We start from the raw sequence: 12873 nt of genomic DNA, 5'->3' as shown, positions 1-12873 counted from the left end.
GAGCAACAGTAATTGCTCAAAACCCATCCGCAAACCCACTCCACTTCATGTGCCCTAATACAAGATCTCATTGATTTCTTCCAAGAAAATACATGGGAAAACAGAACCTGACCTTCCCTCCTCCCCCTTGTATACTTTTCCTCCACATACAATGATGCTTCTTGTTCTCCTTTAAGCTTTCCACTTACCCCAGTGACCCATACCATCTCTCAAACCAATCCCTTTTCTTCTCCTGCATCCTTCATAATACAAGCTCTAAATCGTGCTCATCTTCAGAAAACCCATCCTTGACCCCAGCCTCTTTTCATCTTTCATTTCACTGAATGTTCTTACTACATTCACTATCTGCAGTTCTTCTCCTCCAGTTTTACCTTAAGTTCAATTTCCATCCCTTTCAGTTCCTCGGTGACATCTTTCTGTCCAGTGCTTTGAATCAGTACACCATTTTCACATACCTTGAGTTACTGTCACAGTAAATATACTCTTTTCAGAATCACATAGTCCTTCAGTTTCTATGACACTTCTCTACCTTTCTGAGGGGCTTTTCCAGAGCTATGTTCTTGATCCCCTTCTACACACAATCTCTATAGAATCTCACCTTCAGACACAGATCCAATTATCATCTCTAATCCAGCAACCCCCAGATCTGTCTATTCCAGGGCTGGGCAATTATTTGGGCTGGAGAGACACCCCCAGCCCACAAAAGTTCACCAAAACTCCTTAAGTGGTAGATTACTAGACTGGTCTGGGGTGCCAGATGGAGGGGTTCTCCATGGAGACCAACTCGGGACCACTGCAGGCAAGGCATGCTTGGCCAGGCTGATGGGATGAGGCTACGAAAGGACAGCAGCATCCAGGAGCGCAGTGGGCAGGCGGGGCCAGGATCACAGAGCAGCAACAGCGTGTGAGGCCCAGGGCAGATGCCCCAGCATAGCCTCATGCTGTCACTGCCTGCCCAGCCCACTCCCAGATGCCACTACCACCTGCCTGTGGCCCCATCCCATTCACATAGCTGAGTGTGCCCTGCCCACTGGGGTCCTGGGGCAGTCTTGATGGGGACTCTGCCCACCCACCTGCTCTGTCTGGTGCCCCCAGCGGTGGATGTGGGGCAGATGGGATTAGGTGATTTGGCAGCAGGACCAGGTCTGGTGGTGGCAGTGACTGGCAGCCGCAGCCAGAAGGGGCCACCACCACCAGGGGTGCTGGGACTGGCTACACATGACACAACCCAGGCTCTCCCCTGCGCGTGGGTCAGCCAAGGCCAAGGGACCTGCTTATAGGCTGAAAAAATCCCCTGGCAGGCTAGATCGGGATCACGGGTCTTATTTTGCCAACCTCAGCCTACTCCAATCCAAACATATATACATATATGAGAAGTCAGTCAGAGGTAGGCAGAGATGTCCGTCGGTGATTTTAAAATAATTCTCCCTTCCAGAGGCCCAGAACGAATACATGTATTGGTGTAGTCTGTTTTTTGGGGTTTTGGGGAGGGTGGGGGGAAGGTTGGTTTTCTTCGGTGTCTTGGGGGGGGGGGGCGGAGGGGTTTACAGTAGTGTAGATATGACACACAGCCCTACATTAGTATAACTGGCTCAAATCCAGCAAACAAATACCCCACTAAGTACCAGAGTAAAACTACACTGGTTTAAATTTCAGAAATGTTGCCTCCCAGTGACCAGCAGCTTGTCAATCATTTGTTAAATCTTCAAATAAGCACCATCACACCCACCTCCATACTGATTCTTATGTTTGTAAGTGTTTAGGTGGAACTCCTGCCAAAGTCACCTCATTGCCCCTTCTGCATCTCACCTTAAAGTTCTTTTTTGCCACAATGCCTATAAAAAAAACTTTAAACATTAAGCTGCCAATGCTATCATACCATTGTCAGTTCTGCCAACAAGAACTGCTTTATCATTGCCTTGCTTGTGCACATTATTTCCCATCTTATATTTAGGACCGCAAGCAATCTGGCGTAAGGACCATCTTTTTGCACTCTGACCACCCAGTACCTACCCAAACACAGCATTCATCTATGACTGGGCTCCTAGATGTTATTGCAGTATAAACAATGCATAACTCCTTCTTGTACCAAAAGTAAAATTACATTACCTCCAATATGAATTTAATGCTAGTGGTTCTGCTACCTATTTTTTTGACATTCAGACTGATCTTCTTTGCTTTACAATCTGCTATTCAGAGTTGGCTACTTACCACCTTCTGTCACAATCCATTGTTTGCTAAGCTTTCATGTTGATTTGACCTCAGGTCTACTTATGACCTTAGATCTACTTATGACCTTAGATATTCTGTTCATATACTCTAGCCCTGGTCTCACCATCAGTCCTCTTCCTTCTACTGTCATTTCAAGAACTACCAAACTCTAGTCCTCACAGGACATATACATACTACCCTAGCCTAGCTTCCTTCAACAGATCTTCAGTTGAAGTAATTTGAATGGCCACTTTCCAATCTTCATTTCCATGAGGGAAATCATACTAACTTATTTTCCTGTAACTAACAGTCTCTGACCCATACTGAGAGAGGAAATTACAGTTTTATACATTTTGTTTTTTCAACTTAAGTGGTATCTTTTAGGCACTGAGAACCAATATCAACTCCTACTGGTTGCACCAGGCAGATCTGGTGAGATGTTGAATTTTTCCCTCTGAATTTTTCCATGAGAGCCATGTAGAGCATGTGTGGCATTTGCTATGCTCCTTCCCAGCATGAAACTCTATAGACTGTTCCAAATTTCGGCAACTGTATGTTAATGCTTTTCTCTAATCAAGCAGTCTTTGTGAAGTGACCAATGCATTAGCTTAGCACAGGATGGATTGTGACAGGTGGCAAGTAGCCAACTCTGAACAGCAGATTGTAAAGCAAGTTGATCAGTCTGAATATCAAAAAAATGCATGGTCACGTCTTCAGTGAAAAATGGATTCCCTTATTTTATGTGCAGCCCATTACAAAAACTAAATCATGTTTGTGGGTGACCGAGCTTGGGATCCGGGGAAGGGGCCGGCTGGGTTGTAGCCACAAACCCGGCACATAGATGGGTACTTGCGACCGCTGGAGTAGAATTAGGCACAAACGCGTGCTGGTTCAAACAAAGATGGCTTTACTTACACTGTCACGATGTACAGCATAGGAAGACAGTTAACTCCAACTTCTGTTACAATCAAACCGAGGAGCTCTTATAAGACGAGATATCTTTAAACTCGAGCACGCAGGACACGGGGGTACGTTGGGGGGTTCGTCGACGGGGAGTCGTTGGCGGGTAATCAGACCGCCAGGTTCCACTCCGAGACGAGCATGGAGTTCTCCAACCTGGGCGGAAACAACTCCAACCCTTTATACGGCTAGCGAGCCAATTGCCAGCCGCCATGTAGGAATAATTTGAAACCGGCCAATCAGAGTACGCGCATTTGCATATGAGCGGCAGGAACTTTTCCACGCCAGGGTTCTCCACCGTGCCGAGAATTCCCGTCTCACCGTGCCTTGTGCTAGAAAGTTCCACTGTACCGAGGCACTCAACTAATCAGTTCTGACAATGTTGTTCTGTTTTTCTAGTATTATGGACCAAGTGTATTAAGCATCTAGGCATTTATGAGAGCTGCTATACTTTTAAAATTATTATTTTAACAATATCAGGAATTGCCAATCACCTGCTTTTGCTGAAACATCTACAAAACTCAAGCATAACATGTAACACATTCACACTCCCTTGCAAGCTAAACAGGTATTGGTGCTTTAAAAATTTTTTTGATTGAAAATCTGTTCCCCTTAACTGTTAAGTTTCCCTTTTCTGTTATCAATAGTTCCTTAGCTGTCATCAACATGTCAGGACAGACAAGACTTGAAGTTCTAATGTAAAAACAAGCAAAACAAAAATAGATGAAAATCTTTCAGGCCTTCTTATACATCACAAAAAAAAGCACAAAAGGACACACACCCAGTTTTTCCCCCTTTTTAGGTCACCTTTAAAAAGTTAATTGATAGGCTGGAACCTTCGAGGACAGGAACTGCATGAGTAATGAAAGAACCACGTAAGATTTCAAAACGAGCACAAGCACTGGTAGCTATTAAAGATCCCACAGCACTCAGTTAGATTTGCAATATTTGCCTTTGTACCCTAGTCTAGTCCAATTTAGGTAATTACTTTCTGCCTAAAACTTCCCTACAATTCTGGTAAGATACTGTGATATTCCATTCTAACAGCCTATTAAAGCTATGATTAAACTTAATATCTTCCCCCGTTCTACCCTAGATGTGGTTGAATTCTAGCATTATTCTTTGGCACTAGGTATGTCAGCTTGCTTTATTTCTTTTTCAGGAGAAAAGGTACTTTTATAAAGTTTATTTGAGCATAATTCCATAAGACTTATCAAAACAGAACAATTCCTTCTCCAGTTAAGGATGTTTTGGGGTGTAATACTTTTACTGAACCAACTACACGGCTGGGAACGATTTTAAACAAGCTCACTTTGTGTTTGAAAGATTTTCTATTAGACCATGCAGTTTGTCACTGCCCAAAATAATCCTTGCACCTCGCATATTTCTTCATGGCTGCAACTTCACTCCTTCATCCAAAGTTCTCCCTAAACCAGTGCTGCAAAAACTCTGAGGACCTATTGAGACAACTGAAGTCAATAAAGTAGGCTTACGAAGAAGCTCTGAGGAGAAGTCAAGGTTTGTGTCAGCAGATAGCACTTTTGCCTAGCCACAGAAGAAAAAAAATACAGTTCTACGTAACTAACATTTTTCTACTCTATTTGACAAATTAATATACTGGTGGCTGGGTTTGAAGATGGCCATAAAGATGGGGGGAGGAGAACGTTTCATTTTTGGGTTTTTTTAGTTAGCAGTCAATCAATGTTGTCTGCTACATAATCAAGTTATATAGGCCAAGGCTATCAAACTTGTCCAGCCCCCTTAGACTGGATCTGGACTCTAGGGCTCCACGCAGGCTGGAACCAGACCCACCTCCAGAAGCAAAGGAAGCAGCAGAGGTAGGGAGGTTAACATTACCATCATTCACCTTTTCCCCCACCAGTTCCACTGTCAAAACACTTTCCCAAAAAGGCTTCATATTTTGGATATCAGCAGGGGCCCTGCCCCATTGATCCTGGCTCCTCAAGAGCCCCACAGGCCAAATGAAATGGAGGGCTGTATCATTGCTACCCCGGTATAAGTAAAAAAGGTGCAGTAGTTAATTAGATACTAGGCACAACTATAGCTATTCCTACCACAGATGCATCTTGAAATGATTTTTTTTCCAAATGTATGCCTAGAGGAATCAGAGCACACTAAAATGAGACTGACTGTAAATTTATCAGATGACATTTTCCAAAATAAAATTTATCACGTACAAACTTCAGACAATTCTACACTAGAAACTTCCAATGGTATACTGAAGTCAGGTTGGGTATGATAGTCAGAAAAAACTCTAATTTAACAATATACACTATTTTGCCCAAGTAACTTATTTTGCTTGATGAATCAATATAAGCAAAAATATCTTTTTTTTCCCCAGAATAAGCTACATCTATACTGGAAGAGTAAGCCAGGACAGCTAAGCCAGCAAATATTTTATAGCACAACATAAACTGACAGACAAGCCTTGCAGCAGTCTCCCCCTAAGAGAATTCCTCAACTCTTATGAAATCTGTAGGAATTGGTTTTATAGATGCCTCACTTGTAAGTCAAACATTTAAGAACTGTCCCATCCTCCTAGTGACAGTTATGGCTAACTGGAAGAGCATTCTCCAGTAGGAACCCTCCTATAAAAGGGTGCTTCTGTTAGAGTTTAAGTCTAAAGCAATGTTCAGAATGGAGTCTGCATACTGGATACAGCCTTATGTGCTTTAAGTCCATCTGAAAAAAAAAAAAGAAAGGGTGGAGGGGGGAACACACATGGGGAGACAACAAAATAGTGGTGACTGGTATTAACGGAATTTTGTGTACACTGTTAAAGTAACTCTTTGTATGATTTTCTGTATTCCTATTTGCTCAGAATCCTTCACAAATACCTCAAGTACTCATGCAAGACTAAAAATCTTAATTCCAAATGGGAAATCTGTATTAAAAACAAAAGCCATGAGAGTCCAGTGATTTGCAATTTAGCCATCTGATGTAGAAGTAGTAAGTTGCAAGTGACTTTAGGTTGGAACCAAGTGACTTGTAATGAAACCAAGACCTATTTCATGCAAAACAAAGAAAGAAGAACAAAGGAAAGAGTCCTTGCCCACAATGAGAAGTCCAAAAGATCCAAACAACTCCAGTTTGCATTTTATAAGTTAAAAGTTGGTTATCTATCCCCAAACAGATGCAAGCTGCATATTCTTTTCCAACTGAAACAATATTCGTGTTCTTTGTTGGAAGCTGAAGATTTTCCAAAGCTGTGTTTGTTACCTACATTTTTATTCTCAACAACCTGGCCTCATAAAAGGAGAACATGCCAAGCCACTGGTTGCTGGTTTGTGTGCTGAACAATTCTTCTATTGTTGTCTGGGATACAAACCAATCTCTTCTTGGGTAAAGTAGCAGAAGTACTTGGTTGAAAGACAGACTAAATTACATATAAGAATCTGAAAAAAATAGAAAGCATGTCAAGATTCTCATCTCAAATTCAGAAAATTCACCCACTATTCCTTAACTTATCTCTTTTCAGAGACTGTTATTTTATTGTCAAGAGAAAGAAATCCTCTCAACAGGTGACTGAGTGTCCCTATGCAAAAGCTTGACTATATTCCTGAAAAAGATATGATCTGTACAATAGTTAATCAATTTTGTTGAGTACATCTGTAGTTTAAATGAGATAAATGGCCAGGCCAAAGATTTGTATGAACTGACAGTTTTCCATACTTGTTGGCACTTGTCTGGTCTGTTGTTTAAGAGATAGTATGTTCAAACTATGCTAATTTCTTAAAAGTTGATTTACATCCCTCCACTACTCCCCCTGCACCCCTACCCAAAAGTCCGGACAAAATTTAAAAGGCAAGTCTAGCACATATCTCAAATAAGCTTACTGCTCTGTAGCTTTAATCCCCAAAATGTCATTTTTATAGAATGCTTTAATACACCAAATTGTGTTGTTCCATGTTTTTTAGCTTTCTGTTTTTACCTTATTGTCTCAGGGACATGCAAATCTTGCCATCATGAACGAGATAAAGTATACTGCCATTTAAACACAACAGTTTAAAATGAGAGTAAAAGTTACATTTTTGCTGTATAGGAAAATCACTTTAAAATGTAGTATGCAGAGATCTATTCAGAAACTGAATCTCATGTGTTGAACCACTTCAAGAGGATATACAAGAGAATTCCAATAAATTTTAGCTGCTAATAACAAAAAAAAGTATTTTTGTAATTTTCCCAGCAAGTCAATAGTCCATTATTTCACAACACTTAAGGAGCAGTAACACATCAATTTTGTTTTGTGGGGGAGGGAGGAAAACATTTGATTGCCAAATGGTAGCATACTTACTATATTATAAAGTTTACTTGATCTTATATTAAACCTTAGCTGTTGTCTACAAGCAGAAATGACCACAACAGTAAAAAAGAGACATTCTGTAGATGTATGGGTGTCAGCTACTTGTTAAGATTGGGAAGTCTCCGTCATTCATTGAAGCCTGAGCATAAATCATAGTTTGTACAGAGATACTAGAACTTTTACATTCAGACTTAGACTATGATTTTTCAATTTCAGTGAATTTTTATGTTTTTAAAGCAATTATTCCAGTACACTGGCATGTGAGAACAACTTCGAAGTCACATTTGTTAGTTCTTTTCATTCCTATATCTGTTTCCTTAGCTGACTGAAAGCTTGTTCTGTAAATTTATAGGAAATAAATGTTGAAGGGCAATGAAAGCCCTTTCCATGAGAGAGCTTGAAGGGTAGCTATACCCTGCTCCAGATAAAATGATAACAAGGAAAACTCCCTCATAATACATGAAGTATAGTACAGAGGAGCATCTATGAGTGCTACCTTTCAGGAAGTTACCCATAGCATTTTTTTTCAGAAAAAAAAATCCAACCCCTCTATAAGTCTACCATATGACTGTGATTTCACTTCTTATATCCCCCCAAATCCAATTATTTATTTTATGGATTTTATACATGATAGTGATGGTAACTGCAATTGTAATTTCCTAAACAGGCCAGTTAACTTAAATCAGAGCTGTCTAACTGGTGGCCCTGGGCTGCATCCAGCCCTCAGAGATTTAACTGAAGGCCCTGGGCTCCGGGTCCAGGCACCATTTGAGTTGCTGCTGCTACTGGAATATCTGGGCTCCCCCTCCCTCCTCTGGCTTGTGCCTCCTGCTGTCACTAATGGGGGTGGGACAGGGCAAGGAAGCCCACGTACAAGTGGCTGGGGGGGCTGGGGGGTTGGTTGGAGACTCTGTACAGTACTGACACAGTGCAGTGAGGTCACACCCATCACATAACGCAGTTGGGGTGGAGAGAGTGCACTGCACACGTTTACCCTCAGATGGATTCCAAGAGCCAAATTTTATTTGGACCTGAAAGTACAGATCAAGGGAAGGTGATGAATATTAAGGGATTAGCTACCTTATACCTTGTTTGAAGCCTTCATATTTCTACAAAATTTCCAGTTAAAACTCATTTTTAAGTATTTTCACAATTCTTCAGAATGAGGCTATATCTTCTAATTCCATCAAATGACATCCACATGAAAGAAAATAACCTTCACTTGGTATTCAGAATGCATCCTATCTAGAGGATAAGCAATTCTGTCACTACACAAATCCAACACAAGATATAGGTCCAATTTTAAAAGAATCTAGTTTAAAATTGAACTAGAAATCCTTATATGAACCAGTTAAGAAATGGTGTTACAGAATGAAAAGTGATTGTGAAATGTGTTCTAACTTTTTAAAGTCTTTATCAAGTACTTAAAAGACCTGTTGATATTCAACTTCTTTTTGTATGTATATTACTATTTTCCAAGGCGTTTTAAATGTTCATGACTCCTAGAAAACTCTTAAGTTTACAAAGCTTTAGAACAATGGAATTTTATCCTACTAAAACTGAAGAACAAAAAACAAAAACAAAAAATGCATAGGAAAAAAAACGAACAACTGAGCAACTTTTCCCTAAAATAGCTATACTTCTTGCATTGGCACACTGTACCAGAGATCCTAGCCAGAAGCTGATTTTGAACAGTAATGAAACTAGCTATTTATTTTTTCTCTTTTAAGGACAACAAAATGCAGATAACGGTGAAACAGATTAGCTTTCTAAAATCCAGATTTAATAATTTAAGGTATCTGTATTAGCTTTAGAACACATTTTAAACCTGATACTCTTTCTTCAATGTTCAAGCTTGAACCACAGGTAACTTGAAGCTATCCTGTAGGGTTGTTGGTTGTAGTCATGTTGATCTAAGGACACAGGCAGTCAAGGTTCTTTGGGTAGATATGATATCTTTTATTAAATCAACTAAATAGTTGGAAAAATTGTTCTCTGCAAGCTTTCGGTCACAAACACCCTTCATCAGGCACAGGGAAACATTACTGGTGTCTCCCGATACCTAACAAAGGATGTTTGTGCCCGAAAGCTTGCAAACAACTTCTTTCCAACTATTTAATTGGTCTAACAGAAGATATCACATCTACCCAAAGAACCTTACCTACCCTTGAAGCTTCCTAGCATTCAATTCCCTGAACATTTCTTCTCCTAGACACAACAATGAAAGTGAAGGTTTGCTGTGCTCACATTGAAAACGAACCAACAGCCACAGCTACCTTCACATGACTACCTTTCATCCTAAGCACACTGCTAGAATCCACTGTCTCCATTCAATCTCTGTTTTACAACTGTATCTGCTCTGATCCCAACAACTAGGATCTAGAGCAGTAAATTCTATTACAATACAATCCCAAAACTATCATTCAAAACCATAGTCACTCAAATCAACAAAGTCAGATTCATACCTCACACTGACCTACTACAGTACCAACACCAGGACAAGAACAAGAGTCTCTCTGGTTGTCACCTGCAGCTTGAACATCTCAGATATCATTGATGACATCCAACCCCTCCTAGGAAAGGATGATCATCTCAAGGTAGCCATGGGGAAAAACCTGTCCTGGTTTACAGGCAGCCCCCCCCCCCCCCTCAAACAACATCTCTCAAGAAAACCTTTAAAAAAATGATTTGAATGGAAAAATGTGGAACAAGATATCATCCAAAACAGGATTGTGCCAAGTATCATTTAAATAGAAACTGAAGATTCTTATCCCATCATCTGGATTAGTTTGTGTGATCCCCTTTATTCCTATGGGTTCTTTATTTTACTTCCCTCTGCCAGTGTTGCTCCACACCCTTCCCTCCCTATCTTTATAATTAAATCACTATTTTATACATTGGTCTGTGCATATCCTTTCACAGTATCTGTGAAAGTGAGCTCCCAGCTCATAAAAGCTTGTGCTACATATATACATATAATTTAGTCTATAAGGTACAAATCTACTCCGATTCCTCCGTCCTGTTTGTGCTCCTTAGTTGCTTCCTGGGTCCTCATATGCTTTGCCAACGTTGGTCTTGATGCCCCACTTCGTCCATTTTTCTTCTGAACTGATGCCATGTCATGCTGGTCTGATTTAAAGTCAAGGCTATTTAAACTGGGAATTTAAATCATTATCAAAAGTTTTCTAAATGTAGTACAAGTACTTTTTAAATAAGGTAGATGCTCATCAATTGATATAACCATTAAAACATGACACTCCTTTGGTCTTTTTTGCTACATCAAAGGGTACACTAAAATTGCGCAGATTCATTTAGACAATTATGTTTCCATAGTAGGCATTGTCAAATATCCAGAAGTTGAGAACTAAGCCAATAAGAGCTCACACAGGAAGCAGCTATCCAAAAACAAGGAGCATAAAACCAGTCAAGTAGGCTCAGTGGATGATCATAATGAGCAAGGATCTGGGTTTTCCATTTCCCATGGGAAAAAAAATGTGGATTTTCCCTTTTACCTGAGAAAAATGTGGATTTTTCATTAACAGTTATAAATACACCAATTTTCCACTTTTGCAAAGAGCTCTTTGCAGGCTGGCAGAGATCCCACCTGCAAGGGATTGGGAGAGTCTCTAAGGGTGGTCAGGCAGGGGGTGTCACATGCATGTACACGTTTACACATGCACATGGCCACTAGGCAACCTGGAGAGCCGCTCCCACAGGTAAGTCTGGCACGGGGCAAGGGGGATTGAGGCCCATAAGGAGGGAGGGAGTTGGGCAGGGCTGGGGCAACTGCCCATCCCAGGCAATGCATGGGGCTTGGGGCCAAAATGTGCAGCCATAGATCCCTGGCAGGGAATGGGATGGGGCTGCAGGCAACTTGTCCAGGGAGGTTGGGGGACAGGCAGGGCACAAACCCCCAGGTGTGTGAGGTGAGAGCAGGCTGCCTGCTGCTGGCTAAGGGTTCCCTGCCCTGCTGCCCTCTCCCAAGGGCCTCCCAGACCGGGGCCAGCCCAGGAAGCTCCTTGACACTGACAGCCCTGTGACACCCAAGTGAGGTACTGCCTACATGCCAGGCAACAGTGGGAGTGGCAGTGTGGAGGTGTGTCCCTCGCTGCTGCTGGGCAGGCAGGAGGCACCTTGCCAGGGCAGCGTGGAGTTTGCAGAGGCCCTGCAGAGGTCAGCAGGGTGGGGAGCTGGAGCCCACAATGGGCAGCACCGCACCCCCTCCACCCCACAGACTCCACTCCGACTGTGCTGCCACCCAGCTGGGGGGGGCGGGGTGCAGGGGCTCCATGCTCCGCTACGCAGCAGCAGCTGCCGCTTCCCGCAAGTGGCGGCTGGGGCTCGGGCACTACTGCTACACCCAGGTCCCTGGCCACTGGGGCTCTCCTCTGGCAGGGGTGGGGGAAGTGGGGGGCTGTAGACTGGGAGTGAGGGACACTGGCAGGGCCCAAGGGACTGTGGGTAGGGAGTGAAGGGCCTGGACCTGCATCCTGGTTAACTAAGGGGGCAAGGGGAGCTCTGATTTTCCATAATAAAAAACCCAAAAATCAAATATCGAAGTTCATAGGTACTTAGAATTTATTTATTGTAGTGACTAATGCAGTGGTAGGCTTCCAAATTGCTTCAAAATTGTAAATATATCAATAAAACACTATGTTCAATTGATACCTATATATATTAGTGGTGTTTCTTTTAAATCAGAGATTTTTGCAGTTACCAGAAAAAAATGCAATTTTTTTTATTTTTTTTTTTAAATCAGAGAAAGTCAGGATCCCTGGTAATGAGATATCTGATACCATCTCCTGAAGTTAAAGGCTGAATCTCAATGCCTACGAGAACTTTTCTTGTCTCCTACACTCAACAGCTAGGTCCTGGGCCATCAACAAAATCAACCCCTTAATACCATACATCTATCTATTCCACCTTATTTATGAAGTCTGATTTTGAAAGGTAAATGTCCCTTCTCTTCCCTCAAGTCTCTTTACATAGAAGATCATGAAGCCTCTTCCTGAAAATTTGATAGAGGTTTGTGGATTCAGTCTATATTTTTTATTTATTTAATTGATTTAAAAGAGTTGATTAATTTTAAACCTTTGAATTAAACTGAAATCTCATTTGAAGCAGGTTCATTTTAAAAAAGAGAAGCTTTAAACAAAATAAATCTTATTTAAATAAAAAAAGCTTGAATCAGGTTTGATAGAAAACATTCTCCCACATCTGCCATGTAAAAATTGGACAACCTCAGCAAGCAGATCCACAACTGAGTCAACTCATATTCCTACTCAGGAGCCCTTCTACAGCAGGGTGCAAAATAGCTTGTTAGCTGACTACTGTATGTTAAGAGCCAGCTTAATATTTAAAGTGTCCTCAGTTTGTCC

General features: G+C 41.5%; 1 protein-coding gene across 12 annotated transcripts in view; it reads right to left on the bottom strand.

Annotated features, from left to right (window-relative positions):
* PLEKHA5 (pleckstrin homology domain containing A5) overlaps positions 1-12873 on the bottom strand; it is a 260867-nt gene that overhangs the window by 222985 nt on the left and 25009 nt on the right. The window contains exon 4 of one of the 12 annotated variants that reach the window (XM_014609521.3): positions 3099-6587. The exons of the other annotated variants lie outside the window; for them this stretch is intronic. Coding sequence (XP_014465007.1) covers positions 6569-6587 — 19 coding nt within the window. The 3' untranslated portion in view covers positions 3099-6568. Of the gene's footprint in view, positions 1-3098; positions 6588-12873 lie in introns of those variants that run through there. 12 annotated transcript variants of the gene reach the window in all.

Source organism: Alligator mississippiensis, chromosome 4 (assembly GCF_030867095.1).
Source record: "Alligator mississippiensis isolate rAllMis1 chromosome 4, rAllMis1, whole genome shotgun sequence".
Lineage (NCBI taxonomy): Eukaryota > Metazoa > Chordata > Crocodylia > Alligatoridae > Alligator > Alligator mississippiensis.
The sequence above is the reverse complement of the archived record's forward strand: the minus strand, read 5'-3'. Positions and strand labels throughout refer to the sequence as shown.